Source organism: Ischnura elegans, chromosome 9 (assembly GCF_921293095.1).
Source record: "Ischnura elegans chromosome 9, ioIscEleg1.1, whole genome shotgun sequence".
NCBI lineage: Eukaryota > Metazoa > Arthropoda > Insecta > Odonata > Coenagrionidae > Ischnura > Ischnura elegans.
The window spans coordinates 54,846,135-54,871,465 of record NC_060254.1 but is presented as its reverse complement, the minus strand read 5'-3'; the positions used below and the strand labels follow the sequence as shown (position 1 = coordinate 54,871,465).

Below are 25,331 nucleotides of genomic sequence, written 5' to 3'. Positions count from 1 at the left end.
CGGATCTGAGACCTTGACATAGGTGCACTACTTTACCGCGCAAGGCAAATTTTGGTGGGAGGGGCAGGAAGTTGACAGCTAACGTATAGCCGGCTTGTCATGTAAATAATTTTTCGGACAAGATTCATTCCAAAACTGATCATTTAAAAGTTCACGGAAATTTACTTACTTTCCATAGTAGAAAAACCCTCGTCAAAGTCAATTTCCTCAGCAATAGATAACTATCTGGACTGATTTTTCGAGATACAGCTTCGTGGACTGAATTTTTGGCATACGATTTTATGAACGAAATTTCAGATAGTCAATGGCTCAAACCTTACACATCACGATTTTGTGGACTTGAAATTCCTGATTGATACGCCTGAAAGGAATGATTTTCTGGGATACTACTTGGCGTCTAAGAGGGCTGAGAAGCATATTGTGTAAGAGATTTTTTGTTGATTTTAAGATACCCATGGCAAACCGATTCCAAAATAGTCTATCTCCCTAGAAATGCAATGGTGCAATTCATAGTCACACTTGGGACCGCCAGGTCGCAGCACATATTGGGAGCCTTCAGTTGGCCTTCAGCACAGTTCCAATTTCTTTGCGAAATTTATTGTTCAACCAGCAGGCCACCCGGTGTTGCTCGGGAAGGATAGTACCCAGAGAAATGGGAAACTTCGAACTTGAATTTCATGATCATATGGCATTTTTATGTTTTCTCTTTGAGCGTGTCAAGAGGTGTGCCTAGCCGGCAGGATGTCCAACCTCAGAAGTTGTATGCCGTGGCGTAACAAACAGTAAAGCGAAAACGACGCAAAAGACGCGACGGAAGCAACCGAAAGTAGCACTACGGGGTTTGGGAGCATGAGATGAACCCATGTACTAACTTTGGTCGCAATCCGTGCAGCCGTATGGAAACGCATAGTGGACAGATAAACAGACATTCTCTATTATACATGCATACATAATAGTACATTAGCGAGTCACCGGCACTAAATAAGAAACACATATAAATAAACACTCACATGGGAAATTTTTCTAGAGCTTTCGAAGCTAATAGCTTCATTCTCAACGTCTACCTCTGCTAGTCACTGTCTCTTTTGTATGTGTTTCTGTGTTTTTTAATAGTCAATTTTCTCCGTTCTTTTCGATCGGTTATATACATACATTATCGCGTAGTACGCTTTTCTCAATATGCATATAGACAGGGGTGCCGACTTATAATAAATATTGAGGGGCCCATACTGGGGGTCTTGCCCCCGGAAATTTTCCAAATGGTGAGTTTTAAAGTTTTTTTTAGCATTTAGAACAGTCATATGATCAAGATTAGAACCCAGAAAACTCAACTTTCGTTAACATGACACTCCGCGGAAAATCGACAAGCTTGACACATCTTTTCCTCTTCCCCCCCCCCCCCCCCCCCCCCCCCCCCCAATATCGAATTTCGAGGTGGCTCGGGCCCCCTCAGGCCCCATGGCGTCGGTGCCACTTTATATAGCAGATTACTGAAAAACTTTGATTATTGACTAGCATTATAGTCTGTATACCGTAGGGTGGCGCATGGGCCCGCCAGCAACCTGAGTCGTTCCGCGAGCGCCGCGGGGGGAGGAAAGGACCGACCTTAACCCAGTAACGCCTGAAATAAAAAATTCCTGCGATTTTTGTGGCAATCATGTATCTAAATTTCAATAAAATTCTGAGTCATTAGGAGCTAAATGTATTCTTTTACCAATAATAGTTACGCCTAGCGGTACCATATGGTACCACAAAATTTTTTTGCATCATAACATCCCAAATATTAAGCTCACATCAAATAACCATACTTTATATGGTATAAAATGTTATAAAAATCATAATTACACAATAAAATTTTTATGTTAACAGTACATTAGGCATAAGTAAAGAAAATCGAAATGCTTGCTCTAAAAATTCCGTTTTTTTTGGGCTAGTTGATAATTCTCAATTTTCAAAACGGCTCTAAAGGCGTTAATTACAGCTTTAAAATAGCAAACTTTCCGGAAAATTTTTATCGAAAATATTCTTATTAATTTAAAACTCTCAAAAACCCTAAAAATTACGATAAATGACAAAAAAGCTACGTTATGCACTGCAGTACCAGCTGGTACCATTTGGTACCGCTAGGCGTTAACGGGATAAAAACTATGAACTCAGGTAGACGGCGCGCCAATGCGCCACCCTACGCTATAAACAGTGGCGGCTTTCTCATAAGGACTCTCGGACGCCGCCCCTCCCAAAAATTTCAAAAAGGAAAAAAATATATATACCCATTCAATTATAATTATGTTTCTAATTAACAAAAGTGTTTTTTTGCAAACGCATACATCGAAAATGCAGGAAGAACACGCAAAATTAGCGCGAGAAGTTCGTATTTGTAGCCGTGGGGCGCTGGCCAGAACGTCCCAATCCATCACCATGCAGTTATATGAAGAGTGGCAGTGGTGGGGGCTGCTGGTGCTATGACGCGTCTAACCTTGTGCCTTATGGAAGTCTTGGGACGCCGCCCGAGCATGCGCAGAGCGACGTACCTAGTGAGTTGACATCGCCACGCCGGCCACCGCGCCGATGCGGCCGTATAATCTTGTGTAGCTGTGTAGCAGAATACCTTGTTTTGGTGACCAGTTGACTTATTATGCGTAAATTGTTTTAACGTAAATAGGCCTGGTTGTAGTTCAGTTAATAGAGTTAGTGATTGTTAGTGTTTCAGTGTTAATGATTGTTTTGTGTATTAGTGAGTCACAATGGTCTCCAGGTTGCCATGAAAACTCACTAAAATACACAAAATATTCCAAAATTTCGACCCCCCCGGTGGAGTGTGCCCCTCCCAGCATTGGACTCACGAGCCGCCACTATGGGTATACAGACTATAATATGTTTACCCACCATTTGCTGTCATTTTTTTCTGTCTGGCGGCCTTTTTTTTTGTCGAAGAAGGGGGTCGAGAAGTGGAAGTGACGGGCCTCATACACCCTCTCCTTCCACGAAATCGTCCCAAATGCTCACCTCCGTGCGGTGACCCCCGGTAACTTGATGCTGGTGGCATCAAGGCAGACGAGCATGGGGCGTCTTAGGGTCATTAAAAGCAGCCAATTGGTATATTACAAAGCAAGCCGCACAATTGTGCATTTTTCAATGTGCGTCACTTGATGACGCGTCTCACAAGGGTTATAACTTCAGACATGGTTCTTTTTTTCTTTGTATGTTGATCTCTTTCTAGCATTACTTAGCAGTTAATGGATCTACGGTGAGTTAATTTTCATTTCAGATTTATTTTAATATTAAGTGCAAAGAATACTCAAGTAATTCACGCTATAAAAATCAAAAAAATTTCAAGGGACAAGTACATTTTTCAAAAGTTTCACTTTCATTGATGCTTTCTCATAGTTTTCAAACAAAATATGCAATTTATCAAAGCATCAAATCACAGACGTAATTCTGATCGAAAGATTGCAGACGTTTATTTTTTAATGTTTTATCATACAAAAAAATTACTGTTTTTAAATTCATTTCATTGCGATGGTAAAGTTTCTCTGTGATAGCGATGTGTACTTAGTCACTTCTTCCTTCGGGCTCAGATTTCAACGGCAGCTTTACTGTTACCTTTTTTTGTAACTACGATATAGGCTCATCTAAGCTCTCGCTGTCTATCACGCGTTGTGTTTATCCTGTACATTCGTCCACTTTAACACGCATGTTTAGCGGGAGTCCGCCGAAGCGAGTTCCTGTTTGAGCTGCAAAGCAACGTGGTCTAAAGCATTCTCACCGGGAGAGAATCGAGAGGAAATACTGAAGCGTCACTGGAATCGTTCGATACGTTAAACTGACAATGAGTAGGGTATTCCGGTTTTCAAAACCGTTTAGTTTGCACGACAGCTATGCGGCCTTTTCTGGTCACTGCCAGTTCTCACAATTTTTGTAAAACCCTACGACGCAACTCCAGATCTCCCTCCATTTTTGAGAAAATAATTCACTTAATAGCGAAAATCCACGATTTGACCTAAATTAAAAGTGTATGTGGTTGTGTGCTCATAGAGCAAGGCATACAACCACACTCGTAGGGCATACAACCACATACAATCATTTCCATGGCAATAAAGGAAACACTAACCTTAAGCAAGAATGCTTTAAACGTAACATTACGTAATCCAATACGGAATCAGAAATAAAATCAATCCCTTGGCAGCAAACACCAACCTTGGCTTAAAGTGAGAAATCTATAAACGCACGGTTTTCTACCGAATTAGAAAGACGTGAGCACACTTGCTGAGTCGACTCCCATAATCATGCGCGTTAAAAATAGACGGAAAATGGAGGCGAAATCAGAAATACAGTCATCGGCATGAATTGATGGTCTAGCAAATCAACAAGCGGCTAGGAGACCACTAAAAATTGGTCACTACTCACCACTTAAATGCAGTTAAGGAGTTGAATCCCGGGCTGAAACCCATTCGGATCTTTCATACATGGCCGACTCCGATGTATTTTAAATGGGAAATGCGCGAAATTCGATTGTAAGGATAGTGCACTTTGGTGCTCATAATAACTGTCGAATAAGATCCAAGAAATATAAGTTCCAAGTCACAATCTCAATTCACCTCGTTGTTCCCACGCATGTAAATGGAACGTAATTTCAGAAATCATTCTCAAGATGGCCAAAGCGCAATATCTTGGCTTCACTCTTAACTTTTTCAAATATCTTAGCGACTGGCCCAGTCGTGCACACTCGGAATTTTTCGAGCGGCGTCGCGGCAGGAGGTGAAACTACCGACACTGGGGGTGGGGAGAGAGACAGGCGGGCGTTGCCATGTTTTCTGTTTGTGGAGGAGTGAAAGCAACTGAATTTCCCGGAGGCTAAGCTCCGCCTATCGCATTTAGGATGGTTTTCTGAAAGTTACGTGCCCTCCGCTTTCGCTCCCCAAAAAGCTTGGACCTGCTCTCATTGTCAGTCAGTGGCGGATACAGATGGGGGGCGCAGGGGGCGCGCGCCCCTCCCTTGCGGGTCTGGCCGTATCGACAAACATTGCAGAACCACAATTGTGACTTTTTTATATCATAAGATGGCATTGCCTTAAATATGTGTATAATTACTTTAATTAAAATTTTATTTTACTCTACCTGTGACATGATTATTTTTCATCACGATAAAAGTAAAGGCAACTCAATATATCTTTTGCGCCCCCCCCCCTTGAGTGTTTTCTGTATCCGCCACTGTTGTCAGTCGCAAAGATATTTGAAATTAACTGCAGGATCTAGGATCAGTGCTGTAGTGGAGCCGAAACGGGCCGGTATGGCGTACCCCCTAAAATCCAAACTCGTTAAAAGCGTACCGGTTAAACTACCTTTTTAAATCTGTAAAAAATAGCCCTACTGTAAATTTTCCAATGTACTTCAGAAAGAAAAATCGGAAATGATTATTTACTTGTTCAGAGTTATCTCGTGGTACAACTTGGAACTAATATAAGAGTTGGATTTTGACATCTCAATCGCGGCCGGATGTATAATACATGTTCAAAATTGGCAAATTTGAGTGAGTACCGCCTAATTGTTTCCCCAACTACAGCACTGTCTAGGATGGTGGTATCACCACTCCATCAGTCATCGCCTGACCGCTTGTTGATATGATCATCGATTGTAATTTGTCACGTAGTATATTCGCTCTAAGGTTATGGATAAGGGACTCAATTGTTTACTGTTCAGTGATCTAATCCCGATGTTGTGTGTCCGCCACAGGATCCCGACGCGGCGTCCCAGTCACAGGTGGCGGTCCGCTACGACCTGCCTCTCCTGATGGAGGAGCCGCCGGCGCGGACGGCCGGGACATCCACGCTGTCGGCTTTCGCGCCCCCGCGAAGAAACCAGCGCTACTACCGGGGCTAACCGACCGGCAAAGGTGGAGTCCGGCCGGACGAAGCAAGCGGCCGACGAGAGAAGAAAAAACGTAGTGCTGCAGCCCTCCCCCCACCACTGCCCAAGGCGGAGGATGAGGAGGAGGAGAGAAGAGGCGGCTTTAGACGACACCGTAGTGAATGGTTGCAATTAGTAGTTGCGTCTTCTATGCATATCTGTTATACATATTGTCTCTCCTTTATCCCGCAACAAAATAAGAACAGGGAGGCGGAAAATTTGTTGTAGTAATCGGTATCATTTAGGTGGCTCAAACTCCCGATATCCTAAAGGGATACTGGCGTCATCGGCCAGAAGTTGCAACAACATGGAGGCGAGCCAAGGGTAACGTTAACTTGACATTCACGTAACATGTACGATTTACGTGGCTTAACTCACATTATCCTGAAGGGATACGGCAGGCATCAGCCAGAAATTGTGACAATACGGAGGCGAGCCACGGGTAATGTTCAATTATCTATTGCGTAACCTGTATCATTAATTAACCTCGCTCAGCTCTCATTATCCTGAAGGGATACATAGACATAAGCCTGATGTTGCGACAATATGGAGGCGAACAACCAGTAACGTTCAATTAACGTTTACCTAACCTGTATCATTTAGGTGGCTCAACTCCCAAATTTTATCAACCCTTAAGGGATACTGGCGGCATTTGAAAGATCGGCCGGAGGATGTGACAATACAGAGATAAGCCACGGGTAATGTTCAATTAACAAATGCATTCGTGTATATCTTTTTAATATATATATGTATAAGTATATACATATACATCACTAACTTAGAATTCTAAGAATATCTCATGTATCAAGAAGTCAATGTTACCAACGAGACAATAACTTAGACAAATACCAGGACTCTGTTCTTCCAATGATTAAAACTTGTGACAATAAGTATTGTGTAAAACAAATATCAATTATGTATTTTCTCGATTATATACGTTTCATAGAATGTATGGGTTCGTTTGCATTTGTACGGAAGCAAAATTGAGAAGGAGATATATGAGAGAGATTTTCTGTCGTCAGTGAGGTATTTACGGACTGAGCTGAGCATTAAGGATTTAAAATGAAATGCAAAGATGGAATTATATTTAAAAATTGTGACAAATGCTGTAGTCAAGGTGTAGAACACTTAGGAATTTCTATTTCCAATATGTATTTTAAAGTAAGTATTTAACTATGTATTTATCGAAGAATGTTAAATTGGTGGAATACTGTATTCAACTCAACTATACAAACCTACCAACTTTGATTAAGCATAAGGCTGATCTACGTAATTTTGAATAGCGTATTTTAGGAAAAAAACTGCTATTATGAGTGGTGATCCATTCACTTTAATAATGCAGGTATATTTATGAACTTAACAACCATGACAATAAATGTTTTAATGTTTATACTTTGGCTGTATACAGCATTCCCTGTTGGTGGGAGTTTGTAGTCAATACTGTAGCTCAAATGTTTTTTGATGTTTTAAAGCGTCGGTCACGCACAAAATTAGACGCCAGTGACTGATGAAGTAGAATAAAGGCAAGTTCAAAAAGCAAATGACAATAAATATCTTTACTCTCGGAATCCCAGCCTTTTCATTGAAATAGTCACGAAGTACATATGTGTGATTCCCGATCTGGCCAATGTGGAGAAGACAGTGGTGGAAAAGCAAAAGAAGTATGCCCTGAACACATAAATTGGACACATTACGATATTTCTAAAATTACACCTTGAATTTACCTTTCATCATGAGACCACTTCTCAGCATCCTTTGCCATTATTATAACTAAACCACTAAACCTAGCTTAACCCTTTCACACCTGACATTGGGTGGAGCCGGCAGGCATTTTCATACGTAGACGACCTGATATCGGTTATCACTGTCATGGATTTTTCAATGCAAACGATTGGACGTCGGCTCCAGCCAATGCAAGGGAAGGGAAGAGACCGCTGAGGTAGCAACTGTCTGATGCATTCAGGTCCGGCCTGAGACCCAGCTGTGTGAGTCCTTAAGGCCACTCCTGGGCAATTAAGCCCGACCCTCCCACTCATTTATAATCATCCTCACCACAGGAACCTGCTGCTAAGTGGTTATATTGTCAATAGTTTTTTGTATTGCATATTACAATATTTTCATACTTTTAAATGAATTCTTTTTTTCTGTGCGTAAGCAATTTTTTAACAAAATTTTTAGCGTTAAAAATGAAGGACTTCCAGACTTATAGCCTTATTAAGTTGTATTTAGGAAACATAATGAAATACACTTTTGTATGTTCCACAAGAGTTTTTAATCCCGACCCAGGTTTCGGCAGTACACACTGTCATTATCAAGGTTGATACATATGATACCTTGATAATGACAGTGTGTACTGCCGAAACCTGGGTCGGGATTAAAAACTCTTGTGGAACATACAAAAGTGTATTTCATTATGTTTCCTGCGAACAAGTTCCACCAAATATCGCCATCCAACCTTAAGCTGATAAGTTGTATTTACTTACCTTATTGTTATTAACGCTAGAAATCCATTTAAAATTCGACAATGCTTAATAAAATGTCAGTAATTCTTTCAGAGGAGTAAATTATTGAAAATCAAATACAATTTTTGGTTGAAAAAACACTGGTAACACAATAAGTTGACCATGGATTCGTGCTATCATAGGATTAGATGGTGTAGTGCAGTGGTTGGGGTCAGGGACTGGGGCCCCGTTGAGCTGGGTCCCAAATCTGAGGGACGAAAATACCCAGGCAACTCACCCCAAAAAAAGAACTCTGTACAGAGAGGTTTCAAATATTCTCATGCTGCTCATAGCACAATAACGTTTTCCAACTGTAGGTGCAGGCAGGAAAGGATTAAGGTTGGTTTCCTTGGAGCGGTTTGCATGTAGTACCCCATAGTTTGTCTCCCCTCCTAACTTGGACTTCCCTCTCTACTTTGTGACAAGGTCTACTGCCTTTCTATCAATAGGGTGGTTTCCTATTTTTTTTTATTGCCTAAATCGAAAGTTTACTACTCCTGGAGTATGTATTTCACGCTTTTAGATTTTTAAATGACGATATCTATTTTTCGCGATTAAATGATAAGTGAAAATTTTCAAGCGCGCGAAAATGTGACGGGTAAGTATGAATGCCGGGAAAAACTCCGTGTGACATCGCTCTGGTTCCCGCTGCCGCAAGTGCGGTGACCTTGGGGCGAGGCTCTGAGCGCTGATACGACGCAGGATGCTAGCAGGTAACAGAGTACCATGCTAGCTGGTAGCGCTTGGCTTAAATAAGGATTATTAATACCTTATCAAACAAAGAAAACTTTCCGACCTTAGCCAGTTTTAATAGGTGATTATTAAGACATGTTTCCCTGAGCTCTGTGCCTCATGCATGCATTGGTAACCTCAGATGATGTAAAACTCCTATCCTCTCGGTCCCTGTGACGTCACGTGGAGTGGCATCGCATGGGCGCCAATCTGGCCTTTTTCAAATGCATTTAAAATTGACCCTTGCCATTCGTCTAAACCAGTATTTCTAAAACCAAATAATTTGTATATTATGAATACACTAATGGTGGGTAACTAATCGCAGTCAATGCCTTTCGTTTTCTTTGATGAAGGAAACTACCCTATTCATCCTATGCACTTCCTATCCCTTCCACATTCACCCTTCATTTTTTAACCTTGCATGACTAAATCATTAAACAAATAAAGCACTAAAATTAAGGTAAGAGCTTAAGAACAGTTCCTATAATTGGCTGGAAGGGTTTACAATTGAGGTTCTTCACAGACAAAGCTTAATTTCCATCATAGTCTCTCCTTTACTGATTAACGTAGTTTATAAGAATAAAATTTTTTTAAAACAGTCACAAGGCATCAATTCACAATAGTAGCCAAGGTTACAAGTGATTGCAAATGAATACAATAGGGTGCTTTTAGCTCCGTTATTTGAGTCCTTGTAACAGATTTCCTTACATGAAAATTATTTGATTAAAAACTAAGTCACACTTTTACCAAAATTGATTACAAAAATTACTGAAAACGATTCTTAATTTTCCAGCCGAGTAAGGAATTTATTCTTACTGTATTTTTATATGAATACGTAGACAATTTTCTTCACCTCAAATGGAAATAATTTGATCAAAAAAGATGTCCTACATTCACCAAAAGGTATTCCAAAGTTTCTCCAAAAAAATCTAACTTTCCCAGTCAAGTGCAAAAAAAATCTCACATTTTAGAAAATTACAAAAATCAATAGCAAATAACCCTCAGAAAAATTTTTAAATTTCTGACCAAGCGAGATAATAATTCTCACATGATATTTGTACACATTTTCCATCTCTTCGTTAAGATGGTTATTTGACTAAATGAGACAAATTCACTCAGTCACAAATCCTCAAAGGTCGCACAAGAGCCCAAGGAGTATCCGTTCCAAACATTACCAATTTCTGAATGATGCCTTAGCCATTACCACTCAAGGAAACACATGCGTCATTGAATCTATTGGCTTTTTATACAGTTTGCTGAAATACACTAAATTTTTTCGTACAACTCAATTAAAATAAGATATTTTGCCATTGGCTGGAGGCATCATAACATTTTACCTTCTCTTCCTCAGTTATAGCATTTTCAACAACTTCATTACCAAGAGCTGTAGTATCATCAAACTTCTTGCTTATTTTAAGAGGAGCAAATGCAAATGTATCATAGCAGAACTTACGGAATCTCTCACTCACTGAGTGCTGGCATATTGAATGGGATGCAAATTTAACGGTAGCTCATTTTTGGCATATTTGTGTGGTAACACCCCTGGTTCCCTTGACTAGTATCAAAAGATGGCCATTAGAAGATTCAAAAGGAAATGCTGAATACACCCAAAGCATACCTCACTGGGACAACATATGCATAAGATGTGTGCATTAGGGTTATGACTTTTTGACTTTTTGTACGAAATTTGATTTCCTGTGCCACAAAAGGATGAACTTTCACCCAAAAATAATGTAAGAAGTCTTACTTTTGTTCTATTTTTTAAAAGAGTCACCCCCAACAAGAAATTACTGATTAGAATTTCCATTATATACAAGGTATATCCCTATTCTTTATAGAGTGCTTTCAAACTTTCACCAAAGATATTTATCAGTATGATGGAACTCTACAGAGTATTCTGGATGTTGTAAGACTCTCTGAAGTCTTCTATGACAGTATTGAACTTTGTATTACTTAAATGAAATGACCAGAAAGTTCTAGAACATTCACCAATTTTTAAGTATGTAACTGCATAAGTTTGCGCTCTTCTTATTAATTCTTATTCTTAATTTCTTATTCATTTGTTCCAAGTCTCCAACTGCAATTTGAAATAATAATTATATCAGAGTATAAGTGCAATTACTATGGAAAGGAATAAGAAGATCTGGGAAAATAATCTTACTCAATTTAAAGATCCACATATGAAAAGATGAACTGTTCCACTAGAAGAACAGTCACTGGAAAAGAATAGCGGGGTACCACTAAAAATCCAAGTTGTTGGCCGCTTTGTAACCCTTGGACCATCAATCACAGGAAGGAATGAATGAGTGAAAGAGATTATGAAAGAAGTTACAAGTTTGTGGCTAAAGAAATTAAATTTCCTTACTTTATCAAATCAAGTAGTACAATCAAAACTAGAAAATGTGCTAAAACCTATGATGAATATAAAGCGAGGAAAATACCATTCATTGAGTGAAGTATTTGACATAACAAAAGATAATGGTGAATGGCTGTGCAGTGAGGACAGAAAGTTATATCATCTACAGATTGAGAGTAAAGGAAAGGTAGGGCATTCTACTGTAAAGGCAGCAAGTAATGAATCTATCCATCAATCCAAAAGAAGAAAAACGCCTTTGGCCTCTACTTCATCAACAACAACTGCAGCAATAATACCAACTTGTGTATCAGTGACTGAGATTAAATATGAAGAGGCCGAAAAAGAAAAATCCACAAGCATATGTAAGAAGTACAGCAGAACCAAAACTGCAACAAAATTAGTAAAATCTTTAAATTTATCCACCAGCAAAGCATCAGCAGTTTGTAAACAGCTAATTCAAAATGGGATTAATGTGGATATGCCTTCACAATCGGGTATTCACAGATCCACTATTGAAGAAGCCGTTATAATAAATGAAGGAAACAATACAGTTGGAAAAATTCTTAGTTTGAAAAAATAATGGAAAATGGAATGGAAACAAATGGAAAAGTCTATGGAAAAGTGTTAATATGATTGTTGCAGACACTACAAATGTGAATAATGGAAGAAAGAATTGAGCTGCTATTCAGTGTTTGCTGAAAATAAACTAGAAAAGCCACAATTCATTGCATGTCAGCACCATGTTCTTGATCGAGTTCTTTGCTTAGTAAAGAATAATGAAATTGGAGAAAACAAGACATCTCCCAACAGATAATATCCATTTATTCCAGAACTTGTAAATACGTAACTATGAACAGCTAAAAATGAATTTCAACGATGGTAAAGAAGAGATTACTGAGTCAGCAGGATGACGTGATGATATGAAATTTCTATTCCATTTAACTCAGGTTTTCCGTTCTTTTAAGAAACTGGAATATTTCCTAAAGTAAAGTTGCAGAACACACCTAATTTAAGTAATGCCAGGTGGAATTCCCAAGCAATACTAGCTCTTTTATCATTTATTCTTTTACCAGAAAAAACAACCTCGCTACTCAAAACTTGTAGATTTATCTCTTACAGTTGGGCAGATCCAGTGGAGTAGTTGAAAATGATTCTTAATTTTCCGGCCAAGTAAGGAATTTATTCTTACTGTATTTATATGAATACATAGACGATTTTCTTCACCTCAAATGGAAATAATTTGATCAAAAAAGATGTCCTACATTCACCAAAAGGTATTCCAAAGAGTCTCCAAAAAAATCTAACTTTCCCAGTCAAGTGCAATAAAAAATTTGTGACTGAGTGAATTTGTCTCATTTAGTCAAATAACCATCTTAACGAAGAGATGGAAAATGTGTACAAATATCATGTGAGAATTATTATCTCGCTTGGCCAGAAATTTAAAAAATTTTCTGAGGGTTATTTGCTATTGATTTTTGTAATTTTTTAAATGAATGACATTCAGGGGGGTCCAAAACCAGGGGGAGGAAATTTTTGAAAAACAGGGTACTAAGTAGAGGGTTTAATACTAATTTTCACACATTTTGTAATCGAAATAACTTTCAATATTTTGGTTGGTCCAGACCCCCTGGACGTCACCCTTACTACGCCACTGGACAGATTTGTGTTACTATATGAGTGTTATAAAATTTCATCATTATAATTCAATTTATTATTTTAAATAAAAAACTGCTATAAAATGATTTTTTCACCTTACGTGAATTATGGTAAAAACAGTTATTTTTAGGTTGGGGGTGACCTTTTTAAAAAAACTAAATCGAAATAATGTCTTTTTCTTTAGTTTTGAAGAAAAGTTCATCAATTTATAGCACAGAAACATGGGGTTACAAAAAAGTCGTAACCCTAGTGTGCAAAAATGTATGCTTTATGTCATATTTTCATCCCCATACAGTTTATTGTAACCCAGAATGAAGCCACCAAGCAAAGATTCAGCATTTGAAAGCTCTTCCTGTGAAATAGTGTCTCAAAGAAGAATGTGAATTCCAGCAAGAAGCAACTTCAGATTATTAAAACTTTTGGGCCAGAAAACCATCCAAACAGGGCAAGCAGTAATAAAGAAGGAAACTCCTACAATCTTTGTATTTCCATTGAGCCTGCTGTTCCACTGACTGTGAACGTCTCGAAATATACTGAGGAGGAGTAATAGCCATGAGACGAGTCAAACAATGAACTGTCCTTAACGTAATATTCCTTACCACGAGAAGAGGAATTGAAAAATACATCTGTGCCTTTGATATAACTCCTGCCAATATAGCATGCATGTAATCAATTACAATCCGATCCACTATTTGAAATGCTGGAACACTAAGTAGGGGACTTACTCCTTTCAAACCATGAGTTAATTCAAATGATTTATTTGTACCCACATGAGATGTCTTTTCCTTCATTTCATGGGCTTTCAACATATCCTCCAAAATACTCTCTTGGGTGAGGTAGGGATAGGTTTTTAATGCTGTGTACCTCCCTTTCCCTGCAAAGTATTTGGTTGGAGTATTAGGATGTAGACAGTGCCCATTAGGGTTCACTTGTTTTATGCCTTTCACTGCCAGATCCTGCAGTCCCTTTATGAAAGGACTCAAAAATAGGGACATTGGAGGAGCTGATTTACAAAACCAGAGACCGGCTAGTAAAATATTTTTCAGCTTAAACCTGTGGCGGCGCATTACGAAACTCCCGCCACTATTTCGAGCGCCGGCCGGTCGCCAGATGTTGTCGCTGCCTAACTGACGCCGCCGCCAGGTGGCACGCGCGGCGACCCACGCCACTACAGGGCAGCGCCATGACAGTCTTGACCGAGCAACCGACCCTGACGGACGCCTACGCCATTGTGTCTGACGACGACGTTATTATAACTCTGTAGTAGTGAATAAACGCTGTTATCGTTATCAAATCTTGACTTTTTGTGAAATAACGCAACCCTCCTCAAGTGGTGACCCCGACGTGATCGTTTTTCTCGGAGTGAATAATTCGTCCGTCCAGTGCAAGTTTTCCCCACGAGGTCAAGATGGCGACTCCACCTTCAGACGCCGAATCCGCTCTCCAGGTAAATCGAGTGTCCATGAAACTCCCTCCCTTTTGGCCCGATAGACCTGCGTTGTGGTTCGCGCAGTTAGAAATTCAGTTTACCCTCGCGGGAATCACAAGTGATAAAACAATGTTTATGTACGCCGTGGCTCAACTAGACAATAAGTACGCCATAGAAGTAGAGGATGTAATAACTAGCCCGCCCGAAACCGGCCGTTATGCGAAATTAAAGGACGAAATCCTTCATCGCCTTTCCGCATCTCGAGAGACGCGGCTGCGGCAGTTGGTGGAACACGAGGAGTTGGGGGACCGGAAGCCATCGCAGCTTCTGCGCCACCTGCGGACGCTTGCCGGAGAATCTGTCCCGGACGAATTCATCCGATCATTGTGGATGAGCAGGTTACCCCCCAGCACCCAGACCATCCTGGCGACCCAAGATTCGGTGGAATTGAGCAGCGTCGCCAACCTGGCCGACAAAATTCACGAGGTGGGTCCCCGGCCACACGTGGCCAGCGCCTCGATGACGCCGGAAGTGGAAGCGCTCACGAGGAGGATGGAAGAGCTCGCCAGGCAAGTGTCTTCCCTATCTCAGGCGTTAGGGTCAGCGAATACTTCCACGCGTCGCCCCCGTTCCCGCTCCAGGGGACGCCATCAGAGGAACCGCAGTCAATCGGCGCCGCGGAACCCAACGTGGTGCTGGTACCACGACACGTTTGGCGCCAGAGCGAGTAAGTGCCGGGAGCCGTGCACCTACGCGGCGGAAAACGCGGAGGGCAGTCGCTGATGGCGGCAAGTGATGGTTGCCCTCGTCCCTGCCGCCTTTTTGTTACGGACGCCGCTACTAAAACCCAATTTCTTGTGGACACGGGGTCGGATTTGTGCGTCTACCCGCGCGCACGCGTCCAAGGTAAGCCACTAGCGACATCTTATGAACTGTTTGCAGCTAATGGGACAATTATTAAAACTTACGGTTGGATTGTGTTGTGCCTGAACTTGGGCCTACGACGTGACTTTAAGTGGCGTTTTATTATTGCTGATGTGGACAAGCCCATTATTGGCGCCGACTTTTTATCTTTTTACGGACTCCTTGTCGACATCCGCCACCGCAGGCTGCTCGACGGACTAACGTCCCTCTCAGTAAACGGGAGGGCAGTGCCACATTGTGTAAATAGTGTTAGTGATTCTTTTAAATTTAATAGTGACGATTGTATATACTTAAAAGTTTTGCGTGAGTTTCCGGAAATATCCCGTCCCACGGGGGCACCCAAAGGACGCAAGCACCCGGTGGAGCACCACATCCGCACCACGCCCGGCCCTTCCGTGTCGTGCAAGCCGCGCCGATTGGCACCCGCGATGCTCCGCGTCGCTAAAAAGGAGTTCGACGGAATGCTGCAGATGGGCGTCGCACGGCGCTCGGAAAGCTCGTGGTCGTCACCTCTGCATATGGTGCCAAAAGCGGGGGATGAGTGGAGACCGTGTGGTGACTACCGGGCGCTGAACGCGAGGACCATCCCGGATAGATATCCTGTGCCCCACGTAGAAGACTTTGCCATGTCCCTCGCCGGAAAGTGCGTGTTTTCTACCATCGATTTAGTGCGGGCGTACAATCAAATCCCGGTGAACGAGGAGGACATTAAAAAGACTGCTATTACTACGCCCTTCGGTCTTTTTGAGTTTCCGGTGATGACGTTTGGTCTTCGGAACGCAGCGCAAACGTTCCAACGTTTTATGGACGAGGTATTACGGGGCCTTGATTTTGCTTATGTATATATCGATGATATATTAATCGCTTCTTCTTCTGAAGAAGAGCACCTACGGCACTTGCGCCAAGTTTTCTCGAGAATGGACGAGTATGGTGTAGTGATGAATCCATCTAAGTGTGTGTTTGGTGCGAAGGAAGTGCGTTTCCTTGGCTATTTGGTGTCTGGCGATGGCACGAGACCTCTGCCCGAAAAAGTGGACGCGATCAGAAATTTTTCTAAGCCCGATACAGTGCAAGAACTGCGACAATTTCTTGGCATGATAAACTTTTATCGACGCTTCATGCCACACGTTGCTGATACGCAGGCGCCGCTTAGTGAGGTGTTGAAGGGTAGAAAGAAAGGCCAAGTGAAAATAACGTGGACGCCATCCCTCGAAAGTGCTTTTGTGCAATGTAAGGACGCTCTCGCGAGCGCGACACTTCTCGCCCACCCCGACCACAACGCCCCCCTTGCCCTTATGACCGATGCATCAGCAGATGCTATCGGTGCGGTACTTCAGCAGCACACAAAGGACGGTTGGAAACCGCTAAATTTTTATTCGCGAAAGTTAAGTGCCACGGAAGTGAAATACAGTGCGTATGATAGGGAGCTGTTGGCTATTTTTTTGTGCTATTCGGCGTTTTCGCCATATGGTTGAAGGTCGTGATTTCTGTGTTTTAACTGATCACAAGCCAATCACTTTTGCCCTAAGACAAAACCCGGAAAAGTGTACGCCCAGGCAATTTCGTTGGCTAGACTTTATTTCCCAATTCACCTGTGACATTCGTCATGTGTCCGGCTGTGACAATGTTGTTGCCGACGCCCTTTCGCGTTGCGTCGAGATCTCGCAGCCGATCAGTCATGAACTGTTGGCCGAGACGCAAGAGACTGACCTGGAGCTCCAACAGCTTCTCAACTCAAACTCGTCCCTTCGCCTGGAGAAAGTGCCGATTCCGGGATTGCAAGTGAGTGTGTATTGCGACACTTCCACAAACACCGCGCGCCCCTTTGTGCCAACGTCATTACGAAAGCGCGTGTTCCGCTCCCTTCATGACCTTGCCCATCCCGGTGTTAAATCCTCATCGAGACTAGTGGCCTCCCGTTACGTGTGGCCCTCTGTAAAAAAAGACTGTCGCCAATGGGCAAGAGAATGTCTACAGTGCCAACGTTGCAAGGTGACTCGGCACGTATCTTCGCCCGTAGGTACATTTCCCTTGCCCGCGTCCCGATTCGAACATATTCATATTGACATTATTGGTCCCTTGCCAATTTCCCAAGGTTTCCGGTACTGCCTGACAGCCGTCGACAGGTACACACGCTGGCTGGAGGCAATGCCGATAGCCGACATGTCTGCGGAAACCGTGGCGCGAGCCTTCGTCTCCGGGTGGATTGCCCGCTTCGGCACGCCCTTACGTGTCACGACGGACCAGGGGAGGCAATTCGAGAGCCGGCTTTTCCACCAACTCTCCCAGCTGGTGGGATGCTCTCATCTGCGCACGGTGGCGTACAACCCAGCCGCGAACGGGATGGTGGAGAGAGCTCACCGCCAGCTGAAGGCGGCCATCCGTTGCCACTCTACCGAAGGTTGGGTTGACGTCCTGCCCGCCATCCTCCTGGGACTCCGAGCGGCCTGGAGAGAGGACCTTGGATCGACATCGGCAGAGCTGGTGTACGGCGCCCAACTGCGCCTGCCAGGAGACTTCCTCGCCCCGACGACATCCCCAAGGGTGGAGGACCCCACCGACTTCGTGGTGCAGCTGAGGACGCACTTCCAGAAGCTGAGCCCACGACCGGGTTCCCGCCACGCTGAAAGGCGGACCTTTATTTTCAGGAATTTGTCCACTTGTCCGCAGGTTTTCATCCGCAACGATGCCGTACGCAGACCTCTGCAGCCGCCATACGAGGGGCCATACAAAGTCCTCCAGAGAGGAGACAAACATTTCGTCCTCCGCTGCGGCAGCCGCGACGTTCGCGTGGCGATCGACCGTCTTAAACCGGCCTACGTGGTCGCCTCCGACGCGCCGGACGAGGGCCCAGCAGATCCATCGACCGAGGTAACGCCCTCAGCGGATCCGCAGCCCGAGGAAACGCCCCCCGCAGCAGCCCTACCGGACGAGTTGGTTATCCAGCCTCAACCCCCGCCGCCGAGAGACGTGGAGCGGCAAACGCGGGCTGGGCGCCGCGTGCATTTCCCGCATCATTTGCGGGATTTTGAAGTTTAGCTGCATGAATGTAACAAGTTTCTAATTCCCCCCTTTTTTTCATTTTTCCATGCTCCTAGGTAGCGTGGTTCTGCCGAGGGGGTGATGTGGCGGCGCATTACGAAACTCCCGCCACTATTTCGAGCGCCGGCCGGTCGCCAGATGTTGTCGCTGCCTAACTGACGCCGCCGCCAGGTGGCACGCGCGGCGACCCACGCCACTACAGGGCAGCGCCATGACAGTCTTGACCGAGCAACCGACCCTGACGGACGCCTACGCCATTGTGTCTGACGACGACGTTATTATAACTCTGTAGTAGTGAATAAACGCTGTTATCGTTATCAAATCTTGACTTTTTGTGAAATAACGCAACCCTCCTCAAACCTTTCCTCTGGAACAATTTCATTTACTGTATTTCTCCAAATATAGTCTCCCCCCCCCCCCTAATTTCGAGGCTTCAGTTTCGGGACAAATTTTATAAATACTCTGAATATAGTCCCCTCTTTACTTTTACCATTGGCATTTTTGGAAAAAAAGGGGGGACTATATTCAGACAAATAGAGTAAATAATACTGTACAGGCCAAATAGCACCTCTACTGAATTCCACATTGGGGCATCATCAACACTGAATGTTTTTGTTAAACTATTCTCTTCCTCCAATAGTTTTCCTTTCTGGCATAGCCACTCATACAACTTGCCATCAGTGATATCCATAACTCTATCGGAAACCTTATTCTTTATTGGCATTAAATTAATTTCATCAGCAACAAAAAGTTCCTTAATGTGCTGCCTAATAGAAATAGCAACAAAAATTCCCTAATTCTAAATTAACATAATAAACTTTTTCACATTCACCACACTTCACTTGATCACCAACGCACGCACTTCTTTCACTTAAGTACTCATTACATAATGGGCAATAAAAATGAAAAGCCAAATGAGCATGAGGAGAAAACAACTTGTAGAAGTAATACATATTTTGATGTTGGTATGACATTTTCCCTAAGGAGGCTGGTTATAAACTTTCTTAGTTTTCCCCAACACTTACCAATCAAGTCCTTTGGCCCAAAAAGATGAAACATCATTCTAAAAGCAAGCCCTTACCATTTATTTATGGTTACTGTTTTTACAAAGGCCAAATACTATCTCCAGCTGTTATGAAAGACTTGCGGGAAATGAGGAAGGGTCCACAAATGGGACTCCTTGTTTGCTAAAAAAGTAGCCGTTCTAGCTTGAGGTCTGAGCATCTTATGAGCCACTCAGTAAGTGGAAGAGCAGACCTCAAACGAGGAAGCAAGGATATGACGGAAACCAGGCCAAGGCTGGAGGCAGTTAGAAGTGAGTACATATCTCCTTCCATTTACATCGCTATTGCTCAAACATTTTAGGCGTGTAGGCAAACATTCTCACTAAATTGTTTCTTCCCTGTTCAGAGATTTTCAGAGAGAGACTGAGGAAAGAGAGGATATCATCACCAGAGGAAAATGAAAGGGCTAGATATTCCAAAATAAATCGTTACATTTGCAAAAAAATTACAACATTGAGAGTGTATACCAATGAACAATAAAGTAAAGCAATTGATATTTTAAATATTTAATTCAACAACTTCCTTTCAAGTATTACCAGTCTTATATGGATACATTCGATGGAATGAGGTTGAACAAATTGTTTGCAATAATAAAATCACAATGCATGGCCCGCAAATTGACTTAAATCTCAAGATTTCAAGTCAACAAAATCCACAAAAAATATCTATTACGCAATTACTGCTCACTGGAAAAGGGTCTGCACAGTGGGTATTTCACATTCACGTAAACAGCGACTACAAAATGGCAGTTATGGAGATAAAGCATAATTACAGTCTATTTGCCGCTGAACTTGGCACTTACTTTCACTTTGACCAAATAGCAATTAGATCTCAGCTTTTGCCCAAAAGAAAAACAAACCAAAAAAGTTCTTTAATTTCGGCAAATTAGCTTAGGATACAGCGATCCTAGCATGAATTCCACTAGGAACACATTACAAAACATACTATTATTATTATAATTATTATTATTATTGCATGAGTGTAGGTCATTTGAGAAAAAGTTTTCATATAATCCTCTACAATTTCTAATGATACAATCACATAGAGATTATACCTTTTTCAAGAAGCCATTAATACTATTCACTTGGGTTATTGTGAAGATTGAGATCGTAGTTGGTAGCGGAATTCCCCTTTACTTCACGGGTAGGCAATTCAAAGAGCTTGAAGCTCCCGTCACGTGCCTATGAGGACCGTGTTCATGGCTCTAGGTGGGTCTGTGAAAAAACTGAGGTCTGCACTATGATTGAACGCATCAGCAATCTTAATAAAAGTATCAAAGAATTACCATTCACCATTTTAATAGTCTCCATTTTCCTCCGCATCTCACTATATTACATAACTTGGAATTATGGTGCATCCAAATAATAACTGAAAGTTTCCCTCAATTTAATATCACTAGCATGCTCATTTAGGCACGCCTTGGTTTTTCATGTTGCATACGCATCAACATCAATCGACATATGGTTCCACTGCATCCCAAATAATTTCATTGATTCCCAATAGTACACATCCACAATTGGATCCACAAGCATTGCAATGGATCCACTAAAATATGCAATAAAAAATACAATGCAGCCACAAAAAGGTAAAATTTCTATATCTTATCTTGCCTTCACATTGCCACCACATGATTACATGTGGTGATGATAGGACCCGAAGGCTTCAATACTGCGTTTTACCAAGGCTGCTGACTACTGAATCATAGCCAATAGCATCTTTCTATAGTCCCCAGATGTATCTCCCTGGAAAAGAATAAAACTATGAGCAATGGAACACCGCATAGGAATGTTCTCAAACTTAAATAACATCAAGGGGCAGAAAGAGACGTTCATTACCAAAATGTCTTCACCTCACGGATATTGCCTATAACAGCACAAACCAGAGGTACAAAGGTATATAACTTGTTACTAATCATAATTATTATGCTTGAATGATTTTAATTTTTACAGTTGAAATAAAGACGAAAAAAATTACAATTCCATAATATGATTTAAGGAAAACATAAATATTATGAACAAAAACCTTGTCCCATTTTTGAGACATTTTCTACACACAATGCAAAAATCTCAATGCATCAATCCATTAATGCACATGAACAGACATTAATCATGTTTTCTGATTATCACATATATAACACAGCAAAACCTAACCTACCCAATGGTAGAGCTGAGCTGATATTGGATGAGTATATTATGGCTCACAGGTGTCACCTCTTCCTAAGTTTTTTTTTAACCAAGCAACATTTAACCTCTAAATCCAGCTAGCCAATACGTCAGATTCAGCTCCTTGCCTTACAGGGGCACAATACTGATTTTCCTGCTTGTTAATTATCTAATGTTTAGCTTCGCAACACTGCAATAATTGTTTTTACGGCTGCAGACCCACTGGGTTTTGCCCCCCCCCTCCCCCCTCCCAATACATCGCCCTGACTACACCCATGTGAACAATGAGAAGTGACATGCATGCCTCTTCCTCTCTTTCACTAGTCAAACTCTCATGTCACATATAGATATATGTGCTATATGTACTGAGAAATTCAGTGGATAATTGATGTAGATGATGTAGACAATGGATCTACTGCCTCTTTTATTGAAAACTGAATATGTAAAAACACAGGCAGTGGCAGATCTATGGGGGATGGGGCTAAGGGGGCTATAGTCCCCACCCCATTGCATCTCAACACACAATAGATAAAATCAAAATACATATTTGAAGGCACCTACTTTAACGAATTTAAATACAAATTATCTCTAAACATAGAGCCTAGTTTACATTCTTTTGGTATGTTTCAGTGCAGGGGTAGATCCAGAGAGGGGCTGTAGCCCTCCCCTTAGGTATCCAATTTACTCTGGATAGAATCGTAACCCTAGCCCCTCCCCTGGTCCCTATCCTGGATCCACCACTGAATGACAAGGCACTAAATACAAACGCCATAACAGAGAGAGCTCAGAAACTAAGTAAGATAAGCGGCAATCTGCCACAGACATGCCCACCAGAGGGTTAACCAAGGAATGTGCACTCATCCTCAAAAGAATAACAATCAACTTACAGAGATGAAATCCTCCAGAGTTTGTCCATAAGCTCGATGAAATTCAGCCTTGATATCACCCAAGTCAACCTCAGATCTCGTCACGATGATTCTTATGAGGGTTCCATCCTTTGTCCCAAGCCCTGCCATGGCTTTGTATAGGCGCTCAGCAAAGAACTTAGGACGGTTGGCATCGGATTTGACTGCACAAAAGAAGACAAAAAACACATGTAGATGACGTGACCATATTAAAATCAAATGGGACCGAAGGACACTGAAAATTTTTACAATTTAAAGATTACAATACAGTTGAGGACCTCAAATCCGGAAAGCTTGGGACTAAGGGGTTTCTGGATTTCTGGTCTTCAACAAGCGAAAAAAGTGGTTCACTTTTTATTGAGAATTTTAATGCAATATATGTCAAATCACGACTGTAGCTTCCGCAGCATTAACTATACCCAGACGGCACAGAATCCTCCGTATCTAATTCGTATGCAGATAGTATCCATTGACGAAAAGCGACGGAGCGGTAGTCAATGGATACTATCTGAATACGAATTAGATACGGAGGATTCTGTGCCGTCTGGGTACATGCGTAATACTGGATGAGAATGAGCAATAAATATGTACATCTTTTTCTTCACGCCTAACAGCTTTCGTTGATAGCATCCACTAGCAGACGTTGCGATATATATCGATACCTTCCTTAGTCGGACAGTAAATCTGTGCAAATGCTTATATATTCTGTTAATTAATTAATTTATAAATGTGTTCAGGCTCTTCTGCTCGATATTTGAGATCCCTACGTGTCCCTGCCTAGATTGTTAGCATATGCTCACAGTGGCACAGCGAGGGGGGGATTTTGGGGGATAAACCCCCGCCAGAGCTCAGAGAAATTTTTAAGTTTAATGCATTTTACTTAAGTGGATTGATATTACTAATAGAATAGTTTAAGGATTACTAAAATATCCCTCAGAAAGCCGTAAAACTCACCATTTTGAACCATTTATCTTAAAACTCTGCAATTTATTAATATCGCTCCTACCATGTATCCTGGTGGGTATTCCATACCTCCACACACCCCGGTATTAGTTGCACCTAAAACCCCCCCCCCCAAGCCTTAATTCCTAGCTACACCCCTGTATGTTCATGCTCTCTTTGCCGATGATGTAAGTGTAGTAACTCTTGGTAAAACTGCGAATGATTTAATTGTTTCTAGTGAACAGGTACTTCAAAAAATGTTAAATTGGTGCAGTGGCAATGATCTAGTGATAAACTGTCAAAAAACGCAAGCTGTACTCTTTTCAGCTAAGAGCAACAGGCATGTAAATCACTCTCAGCTTTTTATAAATAATTGCTTCAATGTGGTAGAAGAGTTAAAATTCCTAGGAATTCATGTGGATCAGCATCTGAAGTGGGATACACATGTCACAAAATTGTCCAAAAAGTTGAACTCAGTGTTTTATCTTGTATCTGTTTTGAAGCATACTGTCAGCCTAAATGTGCTCAAAACTCTGTACTACGGTATCTTCTATTCCCAGATCTCTCATGGTGTCATACTCTGGGGGAATTCCTCTAGAGCAAAGAATATATTCTTAATTCAAAAAAAGTTAATTAGGTCCATGTGTAACGAGTCTTATAGGGCTCATTGTAAACTTCTTTTTCAGAGACTGGGAATTCTAACTTTTCATTCTGTGTATAGGTATTTATAATGCTGTGCTGTATATTAGGAAACACCTTACTGGTTTTAAAACAAATAAATTTTATCATTCATATAAGACAAGAAGTTGTGATGATTAGTGCATGTTTTAATGTCAAACCTAAGTGCAACTTTGAAAGGGCCCCATGCAATGTGTGTAAAGTTGTATAATGATCTGCCACTAAGTATAAAAAAAGGAAAAAAGATTTTTGGTGTTCAAAAAACAAGTTAGCTCTTATCTTCTTGATAAATGTTTTTACTCTGTAAATGACTATGTGGCGCCCTTGGCCGGGCGACTCGATGTATTGGCGCTAGTTGACGAGGAATGCATTTCATAGAACATTCGAGACTTACCATGGGACTTTAAAACCAGAATAAAATTCATGATAATCACATTAAATAGGATACTTAACCTATGAAAAAATTGATTTAAAAAATATATAACACTCTTAGAACAATCATGAGTACATACATTACAGCTAATTTATGATCAGGTCAAACACAAGAGCACAATCTTGATTATGTACTGACCAATTGCTAGAAGGCCTTCCTCAATATCCCCAGAGAATTCTTTCTTGATGGCCTTCTCCAGTGAGTGTCCACTGAGATGCTCATACTCTACCATCAGCTGGTTGAGGTGTGGGAAACTGCGAGTGGCCAAGATGGAAATGAACGTTGACTCATCTGTACCCCATTTCATATCACCTACATCACAAAAAGACAAAGAGAAAAAAGAGGAAGTCATATGCCGTGTCTGAATTTTCATGCATGCTTGGCACTAGCCATACTTGCACATGACCGTAAGGGTATACGATTGTTGCACATGACGCAGTGAGGGTGACATAGTAGTGAGCATTCTGAATCCATGGATGACTTACGTGATTGAATAATAAAATATCTTTGTTATAGAAACAAAACCCTCACAGCAAATTAGTATTACTCAATATACATGGTTGCTAGTAGAAGATTTTATGTCATTTGCACAATTCTACA

The 25,331-nt window shown here is 41.7% G+C and overlaps 2 protein-coding genes and 1 long non-coding RNA gene across 3 annotated transcripts in view; 2 read left to right on the top strand and 1 right to left on the bottom strand.

Annotated features, from left to right (window-relative positions):
- The first annotated feature begins 2,954 nt into the window (after positions 1-2,954).
- LOC124165543 lies at positions 2,955-7,475 on the top strand. Its single transcript, XR_006866251.1, has 2 exons — positions 2,955-3,247; positions 5,734-7,475. It is a non-coding gene; the product is annotated as an uncharacterized LOC124165543 (long non-coding RNA).
- A 7,085-nt stretch (positions 7,476-14,560) lies between these two features.
- On the top strand, positions 14,561-15,364 carry LOC124164928. Its single transcript, XM_046542160.1, has one exon. The coding sequence runs from the start codon at positions 14,561-14,563 to the stop codon at positions 15,362-15,364; it is 804 nt and encodes a 267-aa protein (XP_046398116.1).
- Positions 15,365-20,892: 5,528 nt separating this feature from the next.
- Positions 20,893-25,331, bottom strand: part of LOC124165138 (annexin B9-like) — a 96,210-nt gene continuing 91,771 nt past the window's right edge. Inside the window, exons 9-11 of the mRNA XM_046542443.1 lie at positions 24,870-25,043; positions 22,661-22,842; positions 20,893-21,353 (exon numbers count right to left, since the gene is read on the bottom strand). Of these exons, the coding sequence (XP_046398399.1) occupies positions 21,303-21,353; positions 22,661-22,842; positions 24,870-25,043 (407 nt within the window). The 3' untranslated portion in view covers positions 20,893-21,302. The remainder of the gene's footprint in view (positions 21,354-22,660; positions 22,843-24,869; positions 25,044-25,331) is intronic.